The sequence below is a fragment of the Hippoglossus hippoglossus genome, chromosome 9, assembly GCF_009819705.1.
Source record: "Hippoglossus hippoglossus isolate fHipHip1 chromosome 9, fHipHip1.pri, whole genome shotgun sequence".
Classification (NCBI taxonomy): Eukaryota; Metazoa; Chordata; class Actinopteri; order Pleuronectiformes; family Pleuronectidae; genus Hippoglossus; species Hippoglossus hippoglossus.
In genome coordinates this window covers 3,311,732-3,325,459 of record NC_047159.1, presented here as the reverse complement: position 1 = coordinate 3,325,459, position 13,728 = coordinate 3,311,732, and the positions used below count along the sequence as shown (strand labels likewise).

The window sequence follows — 13,728 nt, the reverse complement described above, 5'->3', positions numbered from 1 at the left end:
AGCTTAGAGAACATGTATCTATACTTATGATTTTTTATTGATTTTATGCATGTATATATTTTTTTAATTATTGCCACTTTTCAGTTACTTTATATTTACTTTATCATGTGTTTGTATTCTGCCAGATCCTGAACAGCTGTCTGAAAGTTATTGAAAGGTACTGAGGCTGTTCTAAATATGTAAATCATATAACTCATATATGCTGTATACAATACAAGACTGAAGACATGAGAATAAAACGTGGTTACAAGTAGTGTGGGCCAGTAGCTGTTTGTTGTGTATATGCACTGATGCTTTTACACCATTAGAAGTTCATAACTCATAAAAAACATATTTTGAAGTTGAAGGAGTAACAATAAAGTCTGTTTTAACTGTTCTTATGGATGTTAGTGTATTTAACTTGGGGAATGCCAATGAGATCCAGTCATAAGGAAAAACATTTGGACCAAAGTCAACTGATGATAGTAAATAAAACTGTAAAAATGGTTTATATGCAATTGGAAAGTAAGTGAGTCTGTCTTAGCTGTCTTGTGACCCCCCCCCCCCCCCCCCCCCCCCAAAACTACTGAGTACATTAGAACATAAATATAAATAAATATAAATGGAGACCGTTACTAAAAACGATATAGGCACTAAGATCATGCATATGGATCTGATAGATGTGCATTTAAAAACAAATCATGTTTAATAAGCCAACCCCCCCCCCGTGACTGTGACAGCTGCCTCCAAACAGTGTGACACCGGAAGTGCCTCGACCCGGCCGGATACTAAAACCAGCGTCTGTGCCCGTGTCCCGTCGGTCTGTGTTTGGTGCAACACCGCCCGGTTCAACTGGCGCAGAGTGGCACGGAGCTTCCGGGTCGTCGCAGGAAGTTTTGTGTTTTACCCACTTCTCTGTCATGATGCCTTCGGAAAGTTTACGCTGGAAAACTCTGGAGGCTTTGAGAAACTCCCCGAAGGGAAAGATATCGTTCGACCCGCGCCGCTGGGAGCGAAGCGAGGTGAGTTAGCATTCGGCTAATTCAGGTATTCAGCTCACACTGATGGTTTCACGTTAGCCAGGCTGAGCTAACAGGCTACTACAGCTCATTCAGCTGCATTTAACTAACTTCTCTTAGCATCTAAAATAAACTGTGCAACATTTCACCTGAATCGGGATCTTCTCCAGTCACAACCGAACGGAACAACCAGCTGAATGCACCGACACTGAAGCAGCTTGGTGGGAAACATTCAAGTGTATTTACTGCTGGATACAGTGTGAATTTAAAATGGGTAATATCAATTAATAGATAAAATAGTACAGTAAATAGAAGAGATACATGTCAGTGGAATTAGATGTTAAACAGCCCACTCGTATTAACAGTAACAACATTTACAGCTGCTCTTATCAGGGCAGGTGCTCAAACACCGTAATAGGAAAAACTACATTTTCAAAATGAAAGTTTAAAGTTTTAATCTTGAACTTGTAAAAAACACGACAGTGTATTCAAACTACAAATAAGCTGGATGAAAGTTTTTATCATTTAGGATCATTCCCATGTGAAGATTCAAAAGCAGCGCTCGTGCCTGCAGATGTTCCATCAGGCCAGTGTGGAAGGTGAAGCTGATCTAATGAAACCATGTGAGATGAGTGGATGTGGTCATGCTCTCCCAATAGAAATAAAAGTCATTTGATACATTAAAACTGTTAAAAAACCTTCATGAATGAACCTCACTTGTGTTATAACGTGTCTTTGTTCTTGCAGAATATTCTGGGCGGCTATAAAGAGACCATCAGCTTGTCTCCACAAGCCGGCCTCGTATTGGACCGTCTGGGCTCCTCACCCCTGCAGACGTCCTCCTTCCTGGACTCCAGCTCTGGACACTCCAGCCCCGGCCTGTCTGAGCAGACCCCAGACTCCATTGTGTCCAGAGAATCAATCTTTGAAATCAACGCTCAGGCGCTGCAGGTCGAGCGTGAGCAGGCAAGTCCGTCACATCTGAACACATATTATAAATGAATGCCCCGACTTTAGTGTATGTCTGAAAGCAGCTTAGATTTCAGCTTAGACTTCACGCGTAGCTGAGCTCAAGTAACACAAGTCAGGGATGATCACCAAGAACATGAGGATCGAACAACAAGCGCTGCACTTTGTTTTATTCCATGTGTCTCCGCTGAACTCTTCTTCATCTGTCTATAATTTGTAACTCTGTCGTTTCTTTGTGTTAATGTGCTGCAGACTCTCAGCGACGAGGCGAAGGATGAAGATCCAGAGACAGACGACAGTGAGGTGTCCAGTCCTGTGCCTCCACCGGCCATTTCCCTGCTGTCGCCCAAAGCCATGGAGATCACCAGCCGCATTATCAAGATTGAGAAGGAATATAGAGAGAAGGCCCAGGTCAGGCACCGGGATTTTGTTTAAATTCTCCCACCTGCTGTATATCATGTTTCAGACTCAAACACGTTGGCAGTCATGATGTGGAGCTGCTGTTCGTAGTCTGTGGCTTTGTCTTGCACTCACACACGCTGCCAGCACAGCTGAATTTGGGGGTTAATGGAAGGTTGGTTGCAATCCTCCCTCTCCTTAGTTCACTTTCACTCCTGTTATATGGTTACTGTGTGTAGGAAAGATGTAATAACCCTGATATACAAGTGATTGTTATCTTAAATCTGTCTCTCAGGTGGCGCTCAGACAGCGACAGGAGATGCAGGAGAAGTTTGTAGCAGAGTTGGTGAGTTCGGGGTCGGAGCAGCTGAAACGCTTCGAAGAGTTCATGGAGCTGAAGCGGAGGCAGGAGTTCCAGAGCATAAGAGACATGATGGACAGAGAGTAAGAGCCAACAGCAAGGATGTGACAAGTCTCATTGTGTTTCACTCATTTCATTTCTGAAACGTTGTGATCAAAACGGTCTGGTTGTTATTCTCTCTGCTCCGTAGAACCAAAGAGAGCATCGGGCGACAAGAGAAGCTGAAGGAAGAGCAAAGACACAGAATGAAGGTTTGTTCATCAAATGAAACGCAAATAAGATGTTTGCCTTTTAAAGATCCAGTGTCCAAATCCTGTATTTATCAAGCACCTTGTGGTAGAAAACTGTTTGTTCTGGTAAAACTGGCTCCATTTTTGTTAAGATTATGTTTTAAAGAGCTTAACATCATCAAGTATTCCCCAAATCTCTCCCTGCTGAACTAAAGATAAGTTTCCAGTTATTTTATAATTGATAAAATGCTTGAAGTTGTCGTCCTTGTCGTCCTCAGATCCTGAACCTGCGACTGAGGGAGGCAGAACAGCAGCGTGTGCGCGAGGCCGAGATGGAGCGGCAGCGGCAGGCGGAGGGCAGGGAGAGGTTGAGAAACCTCAACACCATCCAGGAGGAGATCCTGCAGCTGAACCAGCTGCTGGAGCCGTCCTCCCAGTCTAAAAACAACCTCCCTCCGGCCAGCCTCAGCTCCTACAGCACCCGCGGGAACCAGCTGTGCTCGCAGGTGTCGGAGGTCGTGAGAAAGACGGCAGAGGTCAGTTTAAGTTCAGGTTCAGATCATTGTTCCTTCTTACACTGACAAGGAACAAGTCCAGAGAAATGGGAGATGATTGTGAACGTGTTGAATTACATAGTAAGATTCAAACTACTTTTGTTACTCATTATAGAAATCTACAATTCAGTAGAAATATTGTATTATCTTTGATTCCAGTTCAAGATATCTTTAATTTGGCTCAATTTAAGATTCCTTTTTATCTTACCTTTTAAGATACATTAAGTTTGAACTTCTGAGAATGTTGTAGATATCATGAACTTGAATTGTGAGTATCCAGAATTAAATGTAGATATCTGAATCTGGAATTATCATCATAATTAAGTTGCAGATGTCTGTAATACTTATATAAACCGCATTGTACAAGAAGATGAAGTTGCTTTTTGAATAAACTGCTGGAAAGGGTAAATTAAATAATCTTTTAATCAGTGTTTCCTCTTCTCACCTCATCTCTCTCCAGGGGGCGTTTCCCAGTGTGGACGACATGACTGCAGCTGAACGAGCCCTCCACGAGATGCGGGCGCTGATTCGACTGCTGCAGGAGGAGGTGGCCAAGGTACAGGAACATAAAAAAGGGGAGGAGGAAGCGCTCAAGAAGCAGGCGGAGCTGCAGGTGCAGCAGGAGGCGCAGAAGAAGGCGGCGCAGTTGGCCAAAGAGAAGGCTCGGAGGAAAGGTGAGAGGGAGCAGGAAGAATTGCAACAGTGTTCGGTTCATAATATTTATTTAAGAAATGAAAGCTGCAGCGTGAGGTGGTGTTAGTCCCTCACCCTCAGGGATCAACCCTGAACACCCCCCTTCATGTGAACTAAACAGAAAAGACATTGCGACAAGTACAGTGAGAACATCCTGTTGATTTATTATTATTGATGTGATGATATAACAGTTCAATGTAAACCTGCTCCTTCAGGGCTGCAGAACAGCGCTGAAGACACTACTTTGAAATGGTACAAGGATCTTCAGGATTCAGCTGCTCAGTGCGCTCAGTCCTTCGAGCAGCTCAACTCCCCTAAAGACGTCCAGGTGGGTTCATCTTCTCTGATCAGTGTTTGGAATGTAAATTTCCCAGCAGCCTTTAGGACACTTGTCAGGAGAAACTGATTTCAGATGAATAATAACAACAACAGTCTTATCATAAGAGACAAGAGCAGACGACAAACAGCAGGAGGATACAGACTGTACCAGTGAGCTGAGACTGACTCGCACTCGGTCGAACAATTAACAAACTCCAAACTGCGGCTCCGCACCACGATCACCTCTGACTCCAACGACATCATGTTCATACCTGGTTTTCTTCCTTCTCTCTCACAGACAAAGAAGCTGAAGCTGGAGCTCCAGAAATCCGCCAACATCCCCATCAGTCAAATCGCCAGCAACTCTGGTTCGCAGCTCCGAGAAATCTTCGACAAGATCGATAAGCTTCTGTCGGGGCGGTCGGTGGTGTCGGGGGGGAAGTCTGTCTCCACCTCCCAGCATCCACAGGGCCTGGACTTTGTCAGCTATAAACTGGCCGAGAAGTTTGTGGTGAGTCCGTCCAGTCGTCACGGAACCTCTAAAGTTCAGGACATGAGTTTGTGTTGGGGGTGATGCAACAACAAATGAAAAAGTAGCTGGTCACTTTTACGACCTGTTTTCACTCCACAAACCAAATAAAAACTTTAAATCCTCTGGACAGAAACAAGGAGAGGAGGAGGTGGCGTCTCACCACGAAGCAGCCTTCCCCATCGCCGTGGTGGCCTCTGGCATCTGGGAGCTGCACCCGCGGGTGGGCGACCTCCTCCTCGCTCACCTGCACAAGAAGTGTCCGTACGCAGTCCCACATTACCCTCCAATGAAGGACGGTACATCTGTGGAGGAATATCAGAAGTGAGTGACTCAGAAACTTCCCTCCACTCCACTTGTGTTACGTTTTCCCGCACAGATTTTTACGTCCGGTGTTTTGGTCTTCACTTCCTCAGGATTCTCGGTTACCGTGTGGACGATTCCGGGATTGAAGGTCAGGACAGTTTCCTGAAGAGGATGTCTGGGATGATCCGTCTGTACGCTGCCGTGATTCAGCTGCGGTGGCCCTACGGCTCCAAGCAGGGGGTAAAGACATTCTTGACCTTTGTTGGGGTTCTCGTCCGTCAAGAATCAAAAGTGTCAAGAGCTGAGCTCAAGCAACACAAGTCAGGGATGATCACCAAGAACATGAGGATCGAACAACGAGCTCAGATGTAGAAAATGTTTAAACTGTGCAAACAGCTACAATTTACATGTGGTTCATGTGGTCGTCCTTTAAATCACTTCTTAAGTCTTATTAATACATCCTATTGTAAAAACTTCTCATTTATACGTCATTTTTATTTGAGTTCAACAATCATTATTTTTTTCATCTTATTTAAAACCTGTTTTTTTCTTATTTTATCTAATTTTTGTGTTTTAGCCTCTTTTTGTCATAAATCACAAAGTTAGTTGCTGAAGATGTTATCTCATTGCACATTTGAATTTGAACTGGTTATATTTGTTGTGTTTCAGTCCGCCCCCCACGGTCTGAACCACGGCTGGCGGTGGTTGGCTCAGATGCTCAACATGGAGCCTCTGGCCGACATCACGGCAACGCTGCTGTTTGACTTCCTGGAGGTGAGTCTCCTTCACTTCACTGCTGGTTCATGTGTGAAGGATTCTTTATTAAATCTTTATTGTATTTTGCTGTATTTTTAATTTACATTTAGCATTTTTCATGTTTGTCTCTCTCAGGTTTGTGGGCATGCTCTAATGAAGCAATACCAGAGCCAGTTCTGGAAACTCATCCTGCTGCTGAAAGAGGAATACTTCCCCAGGTACACAACACGCTCCCTCGGGATTTAAAACACAGATTAACAGCAGCTGTCAACAAAGCGTTGAACCTTTTCTCTGACATGTGTCTCCAGGATCGAGGCAGTGACCAGCAGTGGGCAGATGGGCTCAGTCATCAGGCTCAAACAGTTTCTGGAGGTAAGATACTCACCGCTCATGTTAGACGAAAGAACGACGATGAGTCTGAACGCTTCTTCTGAAAAAGAGACGTTCGTTAGAGGGAAGGTTGACTTGATGTGTAAAACTCTGAATCCCTCACACAGACATCGCTGCAGAGAGGAGAGATCAAACCTCCGAACGGTCAACTGAGCTCCTCGTTCTGGAGGTCGTGAGGACCTTCTGCGTCTCTGCTTCCATGTACTGGACGCCTTCAAGAGCCAATCAGGAGGAGGCTGATGCATCATGAATCTCTCTCAACGCCATTTCATGAGTTTTTCCATCAGCAGCTTTGAAACAGTTTCAAAGTGGCTAAAAATGAGATGTTTGTCAACCAGACGTCTGAAGAATCAGTTCACTGGATGTTTTTTTTCATCCTGTTTGGCTTTGTGTCTTTTATTCTTTACCCTCCAGCATTCGTTTGTTTTTTTTAGGGTGAAAATAAATTGTCAGGAAAATGTATTTCTGCTGCCACATATTATTGATAGAAATCTGTAAATAAATTTTGCCTCATTTTAAAACATTTTCTTCCTTGTTCAAGTGAAACGTTTCACATATGTAATTAGAAACCATTGTTGTTAGTAGTAGCTCATAGGATTTATTTTGTATTTACAGAATACGACTTAAACACTGGCACTAATGTGTTGCTGCTAAACCTTTAACTTTATTCCATCATCAATGTGGTAGAGTTGTTATCTTGTATGTAAATTAAACACACAGCCCCAGTTTTCCTTTTTTATTATTGTACCTTTTTACAGCTATGCACACCGAGTTGGTCTTAATAGTAAAATCAGACGTGAAGTGAAGACATTCAAACTGGGAAGCTCAGCTTATTGGTTCCTCACCACCAGACTGATCCTGTATCAGTTACACAGACTAAAGAAATCATCTGAAATAAATACAGAGAGACGACCTGATCTCCTGGACGACAAAACTACTGAATCAAGAGAAAAATCTGATTAATCAGTTTTACAATTAAAATCAATAGAGCTTGAACTGAACATAAAATTTCTAAACGTCCTTTTAAAAGGTTTCCTCAGACTGAGCTCTTAATGTGGACAAACAGTTTCTCTTTTCAACTCTGGTCCTTTGAGACTTTCAGAAGAGTTTGACAGCTTAGTATTTATGACGAGGAAAATCTGGAGAAATGAAAATGGATTTGGTCTTTTACTGGCTGAAAAACAAGGGCCATCAGGACCAAATAGATTCCATCAGAAACCAATCAAGGCCTGGAAACATGTAAAATAATTTCCCAGATGTGCACAGATGTCAGATTTTCTCTTCTCCTTAAACATTTTTGCAGGAAATTCACAGAGTTGCTTCATCAGAAATATGTTTATTAACTCCTTCACTTGTAATCTGACTTCATTGTGTTGGTTAAGTGCCTTAAAATTGCAGAAAAAGGAACAGTGAGTTTTCCTAATGTTATTGCAGTTCCAACCGTTCACCACTAGAGCTCAGTAAAAGTCACAGATGTCCTTAAATGAAGAATGGTTCTGCCGAAGAGCAGCTTGGTCACTTAAGGTTAAATTAAATATGTGATGACACAATTTTCTCAGGTGTGATGTCTTTATCTACTCGTTCTTACAAATCATCAGGTTTAAATTCGCTTGTGTCGAGCAGGAAATTGAAAATGGCGGCAGCGACCGCTCTCACACCGTGGAAGCAGGACGTGCTGCTTCCCGGACGCCGGTCACTTCTCTTCCCGGAGGTTTAACGTTCGTTTTGATCTTTTGAAAGTGGCTGGAAGCCGTCTCAGTGTCTCAGCTTCAGATTCGACCTTCGTGGTCGAGCGTCGCTCTCTCCATGCGTCTGTACCAGAGTTTGACTTTGGTGTTCTCCATCATGTCGTCGAACGCCTGCAGGCCCTCCATCACTCGGAGGACGCCAAACACCGCCTGCAAAGTAACGAGGGAAAACGTTAGCAGACACGATGACCCCGTCGACCATCAAGCGTGACATCACCCACTGGTTTGTGAGCTGCCGTTCTAAAGCCTCCAGTTTGGCATATTGTCCGGCGCCATCTTGTTTATTTAAAACCAGAAGTAACCATATTTGGAGTAGCGGGGGGTGGAGCCTGACCGAGAGCTTGGGGAGGGACACAGTGCGCCCTACTACACCGATTGGATGGTACTAGCTGTCAATCACAGGGAATCCCCGCCCCTAGACGTACAGTACTTTATCTATCTGACTCTAAATGGATCAAAGTTTACTGAATGAACATCAGTGTTGAAGAAGATTTGAAAGTAGAGTGACAATAAAACTCCTCAAGTTAATATTTACTGACGTTACAAGTCAAGTGAGAAGTAGACTTCTACAGAAACTCTGCCTCTGCTGGTCATTCCTGAGAATGTGGGTTTCAGGAACATTGGCTTCAGTTTATTGGATGGAACAGTCGGACTTCACTGGTCCTGTAGTTTTACACATTCGTGGTGTACAAATACTCTGGAGCTGTTGTGTTCCCTCACCAGGTCGGCCAGGTTAGGATGATCTCCACCCATGAACTTCCTCTTCTTGCCGATGGCCGCCACCCAGTCGTTGACGGCCTTGTACAGATCCTGCCTGACGTCGTCCTGCAGGTTGTATCTGTTGGGTTGAGAGGTTTTTTAATACTTGAAAGAATTCAGCTGAGAGAACGTGTTCCGACCTGAGACGTTTCTTCGTGTTTCACTCACCGACTCTTCAGCCTTTTGGAGATCAGGAACATGGCCGCAGCTCCGACATATTTGGCGAAGAAACCTTCAAAATTACCAAACTTGCCCTCGCGCACGATGTAGTCGAAGGCGGACAGGGCCTCGCCGCTGGTGCGGTACACATTCGGAGATATGAGGTGCACGAGCCAATCATCAGCCCACTGGCGCCACTTCATCTCCTCTCTGGAAACAGGAATAGAAGATGTTAAACATTTACAGACAAGTTTACATCTTGACATTTATCACACGACCAGTCAGTTGGAAGTTTCATTACTCACATTGGGAAAAGATGGGAATTATAAACAGGAAACCCGCGTGTGTGAGTCGCACGCGTGGACTTACTTCTGCATCCCCTTCTCGGGGTAAATGTCGGTGGAGTCGGCTTCGCTCAGCATCAGCCAGTACTTGTTGAGAAACTCCGTCACCTCCTTCCCGCGGTCGTTCACCGACTTCAACTCCGGGTAACAGCCGAGGATGTCGGACATACTTTTCTCCCTGGACGACAAAACAAGGTCACATTTAAAACATCCGTGTGTGTTTGACTCTGAAACAAATTTTAGTTTTTTATTGATCATTTCATTGATTCGTGTAGAAAAAGGGAGAAAATGCCTGTATCACAGAAAATATTTAGAATTTTCTGCTTAAAAGATGACAAGAACTTTTTGCTGATTATCAAAAATAACTTTCCTCGAGCAGAGGTTCATTTACTTCAAGGTGGTTTTAAGGTCAAATATCTACATTCTCCTCATTTAATCATTATTAAGAGAGAACCGATATTTAACATGAACTTACTGGTTGATTAAATACGTCCTGATGGCGCTAATGATGACGGTTGAGTCGTTCAGTTGCTGCAACGGAAGAAAAAACACGTTGAGGGTTTCATTGAAAAAATGAATACGGTTGAGAAAAAGGGTTTAACTCCAGTTTACTGTTACACTGAGGGAGACATGTCTCTTACCACGTCATCCTGCACCATCAGGATGGGCACCTTCCGGTAGGTGGACCACTTGAGCTCCTTCCTCATCACCGGGTTCACCTCCACGATCTCGTACGGCAGCCCGTAGAAGTCGAGGAACGCTCGCACCTTGCTGCAGAACGGACACGTCTTGTACTGGTACAGGGTCAAGTTCAGACGTCCGCCTGGAGCCTGGAGCAGGAAGCACAGCCCCACGTTATTCTCCCATGTTCGTGTGTACTTGTATGTGACATGTTCGTGTGTACATGTATGTGACATGTTCGTGTGTACATGTATGTGACATGTTCGTGTGTACGAGGAGATTTGGTTTAGGTGGTCGGAAAACAAAAAGATGAGAAAATAAATACGAGCACTTCAGTAGAAAAACAAGGTGAGACGGCTGAAACAGATCATTATACAAATATATGATGTCTTTATATCACATATTCTATGTACAAATATACAACCAAGTATTTGTCTGATGGTTCATGTACATACATGTTACACATATGTACATGTGACCTGTCCCACCTGCCCCCCCCTCTCTCCTCTCTCTCCCATGTTCCCCTCTCTCTCCCCTGTCCCACCTCTCTCTCCCCTGTCCCCCCTCTCTCTCCCCCATGTCCCACCTGTCTCCCCCCATGTCCCACCTGTCTCCCCTCTCTCTCCCCTGTCCCACCTGTCTCCCACCTCTCTCTCCCATGTCCCCCTCTCTCTCTCCTCTCTCTCCCCTGTCCCACCTCTCTCTCCCCTGTCCCCCCTCTCTCTCCCCCATGTCCCACCTGTCTCCCCCCATGTCCCCTCTCTCTCTCCTGTCCCACCTTTCTCCCCTCTCTCTCCCCTGTCCCACCTGTCTCCCACCTCTCTCTCCCATGTCCCCCTCTCTCTCTCCTCTCTCTCCCCTGTCCCACCTCTCTCTCCCTTGTCCCCCCTCTCTCTCCCCATGTCCCACCTGTCTCCCCCCCATGTCCCCTCTCTCTCTCCTGTCCCACCTTTCTCCCCTCTCTCTCCTATGTCCCCCTCTCTCTCTCTCCCCTTTCCCACCTCTCCCCCATGTCCCCTCTCTCTCTCCTGTCCCACCTGTCTCCCCTCACTCTCCCATGTCCCCCCTCACTCTCCCATGTCCCACCTCTCTCCCCCATGACCCCTCTCTCCCACCTGTCTCCCCTCTCTCTCCCCTGTCCCCCTCTCTCTCCCCCATGTTCCACCTGTCTCCCCTCTCTCTCCCATGTCCCCAATCTTCTCCCCTGTACCACCTCTCTCCCTTGTCCCCCATGACCCCTCTCTCTCCCTACAGCTGACTCACCTTGGTGTCCTCCTGGGCCAGGTGCTGCTGGACAGACATCTTCACAGACTGGTACAGACCCAGACCTCCACCGAGCAGGAAGGCGCAGCCCAGCGCTCTGCCTCCTGCTCCCCGCAGGGAGAGCAGCTTGGACCGGACCCCGGAGCCGCCGGAGCCGCCGGAACCGAACGACCTCCGGGACCCATATGAGCTCAGGTTCCCCACCAGAGAGGACACGGTGCCGGGCCTGCGGACCCCCGGAGACTCCAGAAGGGACCAGCCGACCTTACCCAGTGTTCTGGCACACAGGGCCGCCATGTTGGGTTTACATAAAGTCCCACAATGCACCGGGAGGAATGATAAGCAGGTCGCGTGTTCCCTGAGTTGAGTCTGACAGGCTGAGTGCTGCCGCCAGGCAAATACATAAATATGATATTTACTGATGATACGTTAAGGTAAGAGAAGATGATAATTTGTCAGTCACACTATCAGGAAAAGAGGAATATAGGTTAAAGTAAAAAAAGACAATATAAACAAAAGGAAATACTAAAGTAATAGAATCAATATATACCATGTAAACTGAAAATATACAGGGTGGACAGGATTTATTTACATGTGTTTATTTGATGTTTTGATACATTTATTTTTTAGATATAGTAGTGTTTATATTTATACATTTTTGTCAAATAAAATTAAGTGTAATTTATATCCTTAGACGTGTTTTTCTCCCAAACATGAACGTTTATTATATCTTTACATTAATTTATTCATTTACAAATGAAGAGTGATATTTAATAAATGTTGTGTTTATTGACTTGTTTATATATATATATATATTTAAACCTTTCTCTAAGAATACAATAAGGTGTCATTGTTTAATCCTTTTACGATCAAATTGATATTTATATTTTCACATTTGTTTCATTACGAATAAAATACAGTGACACGTAGATCTTGAAATGTCTTTATTCATTTTATTTATTTATATACAAACCGGTACAAACACAAACTGCGGTGCGTTCAGGGCCTCTGTGTCGTGCTACGTGTGGTGCGTTCAGGAGCGTCGTTGTTCTGAGACGCTCGTAATATCTACCACCACCGCAGCAGCGGCGAGGAGGAGGGCGGCGTCAGAGGCGGCAGAGGCGTCAGCGGCGGCAGAGGCGTCAGGCGCGGCAGCGGAGAGAGCGGAGAAAGCGGAGCCTCCTCTCAGCATCATCCTCATCATCCAGGCTCCAGTGTGACGGTGGTCCAGCCGACCTCACCCCCCAACCAACCAACCACCCACCCCCGGACTCAGAGCTCTTCACTGGGATGTCGTCGAGTACCTGCGGGGAGGATTCGCTCCGGGGAGCCGGAGCCAGAGGACGCGTCTCCGGAGCGGAGCGGCGATGGATGCAGGCGGGAGCGGACAAATGAGACGTGATCATCGCTGGGTGTAGCCGTCTGTGCTAATAGCGCTGCGAGGCTAACGGTAGCTAGCCCTCCTCCTCTCTCCTCCTCCTCCTCCTCCTCCTCCTCCTGTCTCCTCCTCTCCGAACCGACGTGTCTCAGTCTTTTTTTCCTCCGCGATGAACTCACAATAAACACTTTATTATATTCTCCCGGGGACATGCCGGAGCCAGCGGGGACATTTCTCTCAAGGATAACGCACCGGGGCCGTGTAGTGCTAGCATCCCGAAGCTAAAACCCCGCGAGCGTCGGTCACCGTCGCTCTGTTTGTCCTCCCTCCCGTTATCTCTCCTCCCTGCTCCGTGAAGAAGAAGAAGAAGAAGAAGAAGGAGAAGATGGTGTCAGAGGAGGAGTGTGTGTGACGGCGCGCGGATACACACTCCATGAAGGTCATGATACTGAGAGAATGATCATGCTGGAAAAACAGGTAGGAGCCACACACACCTGGGAACATCTGCATGTGTCGATGCAGATGCGTTTCCGATCGAGTCCCGCTGTGGTCGCGCAGCTGATCGGTGTGTTTTTCCGCTGATGACCCTGATGCACTCGTGTCTGTCTCTGTCTCCGTCTCTGTCTCTGTCTCTGGCCTGTTTCCACTCAACCTCTCTCTTCACCATCAACACCAGCTGCTGTGTAATCCACTGGGAAGCTGCAGGAACCACAGAGCGTCACAATTAGTGATTTATGATTTGACTTATTCATCCAGTAAATATACATCGGGATAGGCCTCTAATTGATTTCACATTAATGGTGAATATAGTGTAGTAGATTGTGTTGAGACACTAGATTTCATTAAACATTTATTTTACCGGATGTTTAATTTAAATATCCAACTATTCGGTT

General features: G+C 45.7%; 3 protein-coding genes across 4 annotated transcripts in view; 2 read left to right on the top strand and 1 right to left on the bottom strand.

Moving 5' to 3' along the window:
• The first annotated feature begins 796 nt into the window (after positions 1-796).
• gle1 (GLE1 RNA export mediator) lies at positions 797-7,231 on the top strand. The gene is made up of 15 exons (XM_034596847.1): positions 797-1,001; positions 1,746-1,964; positions 2,220-2,378; positions 2,662-2,810; positions 2,918-2,978; positions 3,236-3,493; positions 3,972-4,185; positions 4,420-4,532; positions 4,821-5,033; positions 5,185-5,375; positions 5,468-5,597; positions 6,027-6,131; positions 6,249-6,331; positions 6,422-6,485; positions 6,611-7,231. The coding sequence occupies exons 1-15, from the start codon at positions 900-902 to the stop codon at positions 6,677-6,679; spliced, it is 2,130 nt and encodes a 709-aa protein (XP_034452738.1). The 5' UTR covers positions 797-899; the 3' UTR covers positions 6,680-7,231.
• A 587-nt stretch (positions 7,232-7,818) lies between these two features.
• On the bottom strand, positions 7,819-11,777 carry ptgesl (prostaglandin E synthase 2-like). Its single transcript, XM_034596849.1, has 7 exons — positions 11,458-11,777; positions 10,155-10,343; positions 9,989-10,044; positions 9,539-9,691; positions 9,179-9,379; positions 8,972-9,089; positions 7,819-8,401 (listed from the first exon to the last, which is right to left on the bottom strand). The coding sequence occupies exons 1-7, from the start codon at positions 11,752-11,754 to the stop codon at positions 8,273-8,275; spliced, it is 1,143 nt and encodes a 380-aa protein (XP_034452740.1). The 5' UTR covers positions 11,755-11,777; the 3' UTR covers positions 7,819-8,272.
• Positions 11,778-13,177: 1,400 nt separating this feature from the next.
• The window catches only part of LOC117768474 (ral guanine nucleotide dissociation stimulator-like), a 39,756-nt gene continuing 39,205 nt past the window's right edge, over positions 13,178-13,728 (top strand). For both annotated transcript variants that reach the window (XM_034596846.1, XM_034596844.1), the window contains exon 1: positions 13,178-13,312. In XM_034596846.1, coding sequence (XP_034452737.1) covers positions 13,292-13,312 — 21 coding nt within the window. In that variant the 5' untranslated portion in view covers positions 13,178-13,291. The remainder of the gene's footprint in view (positions 13,313-13,728) is intronic.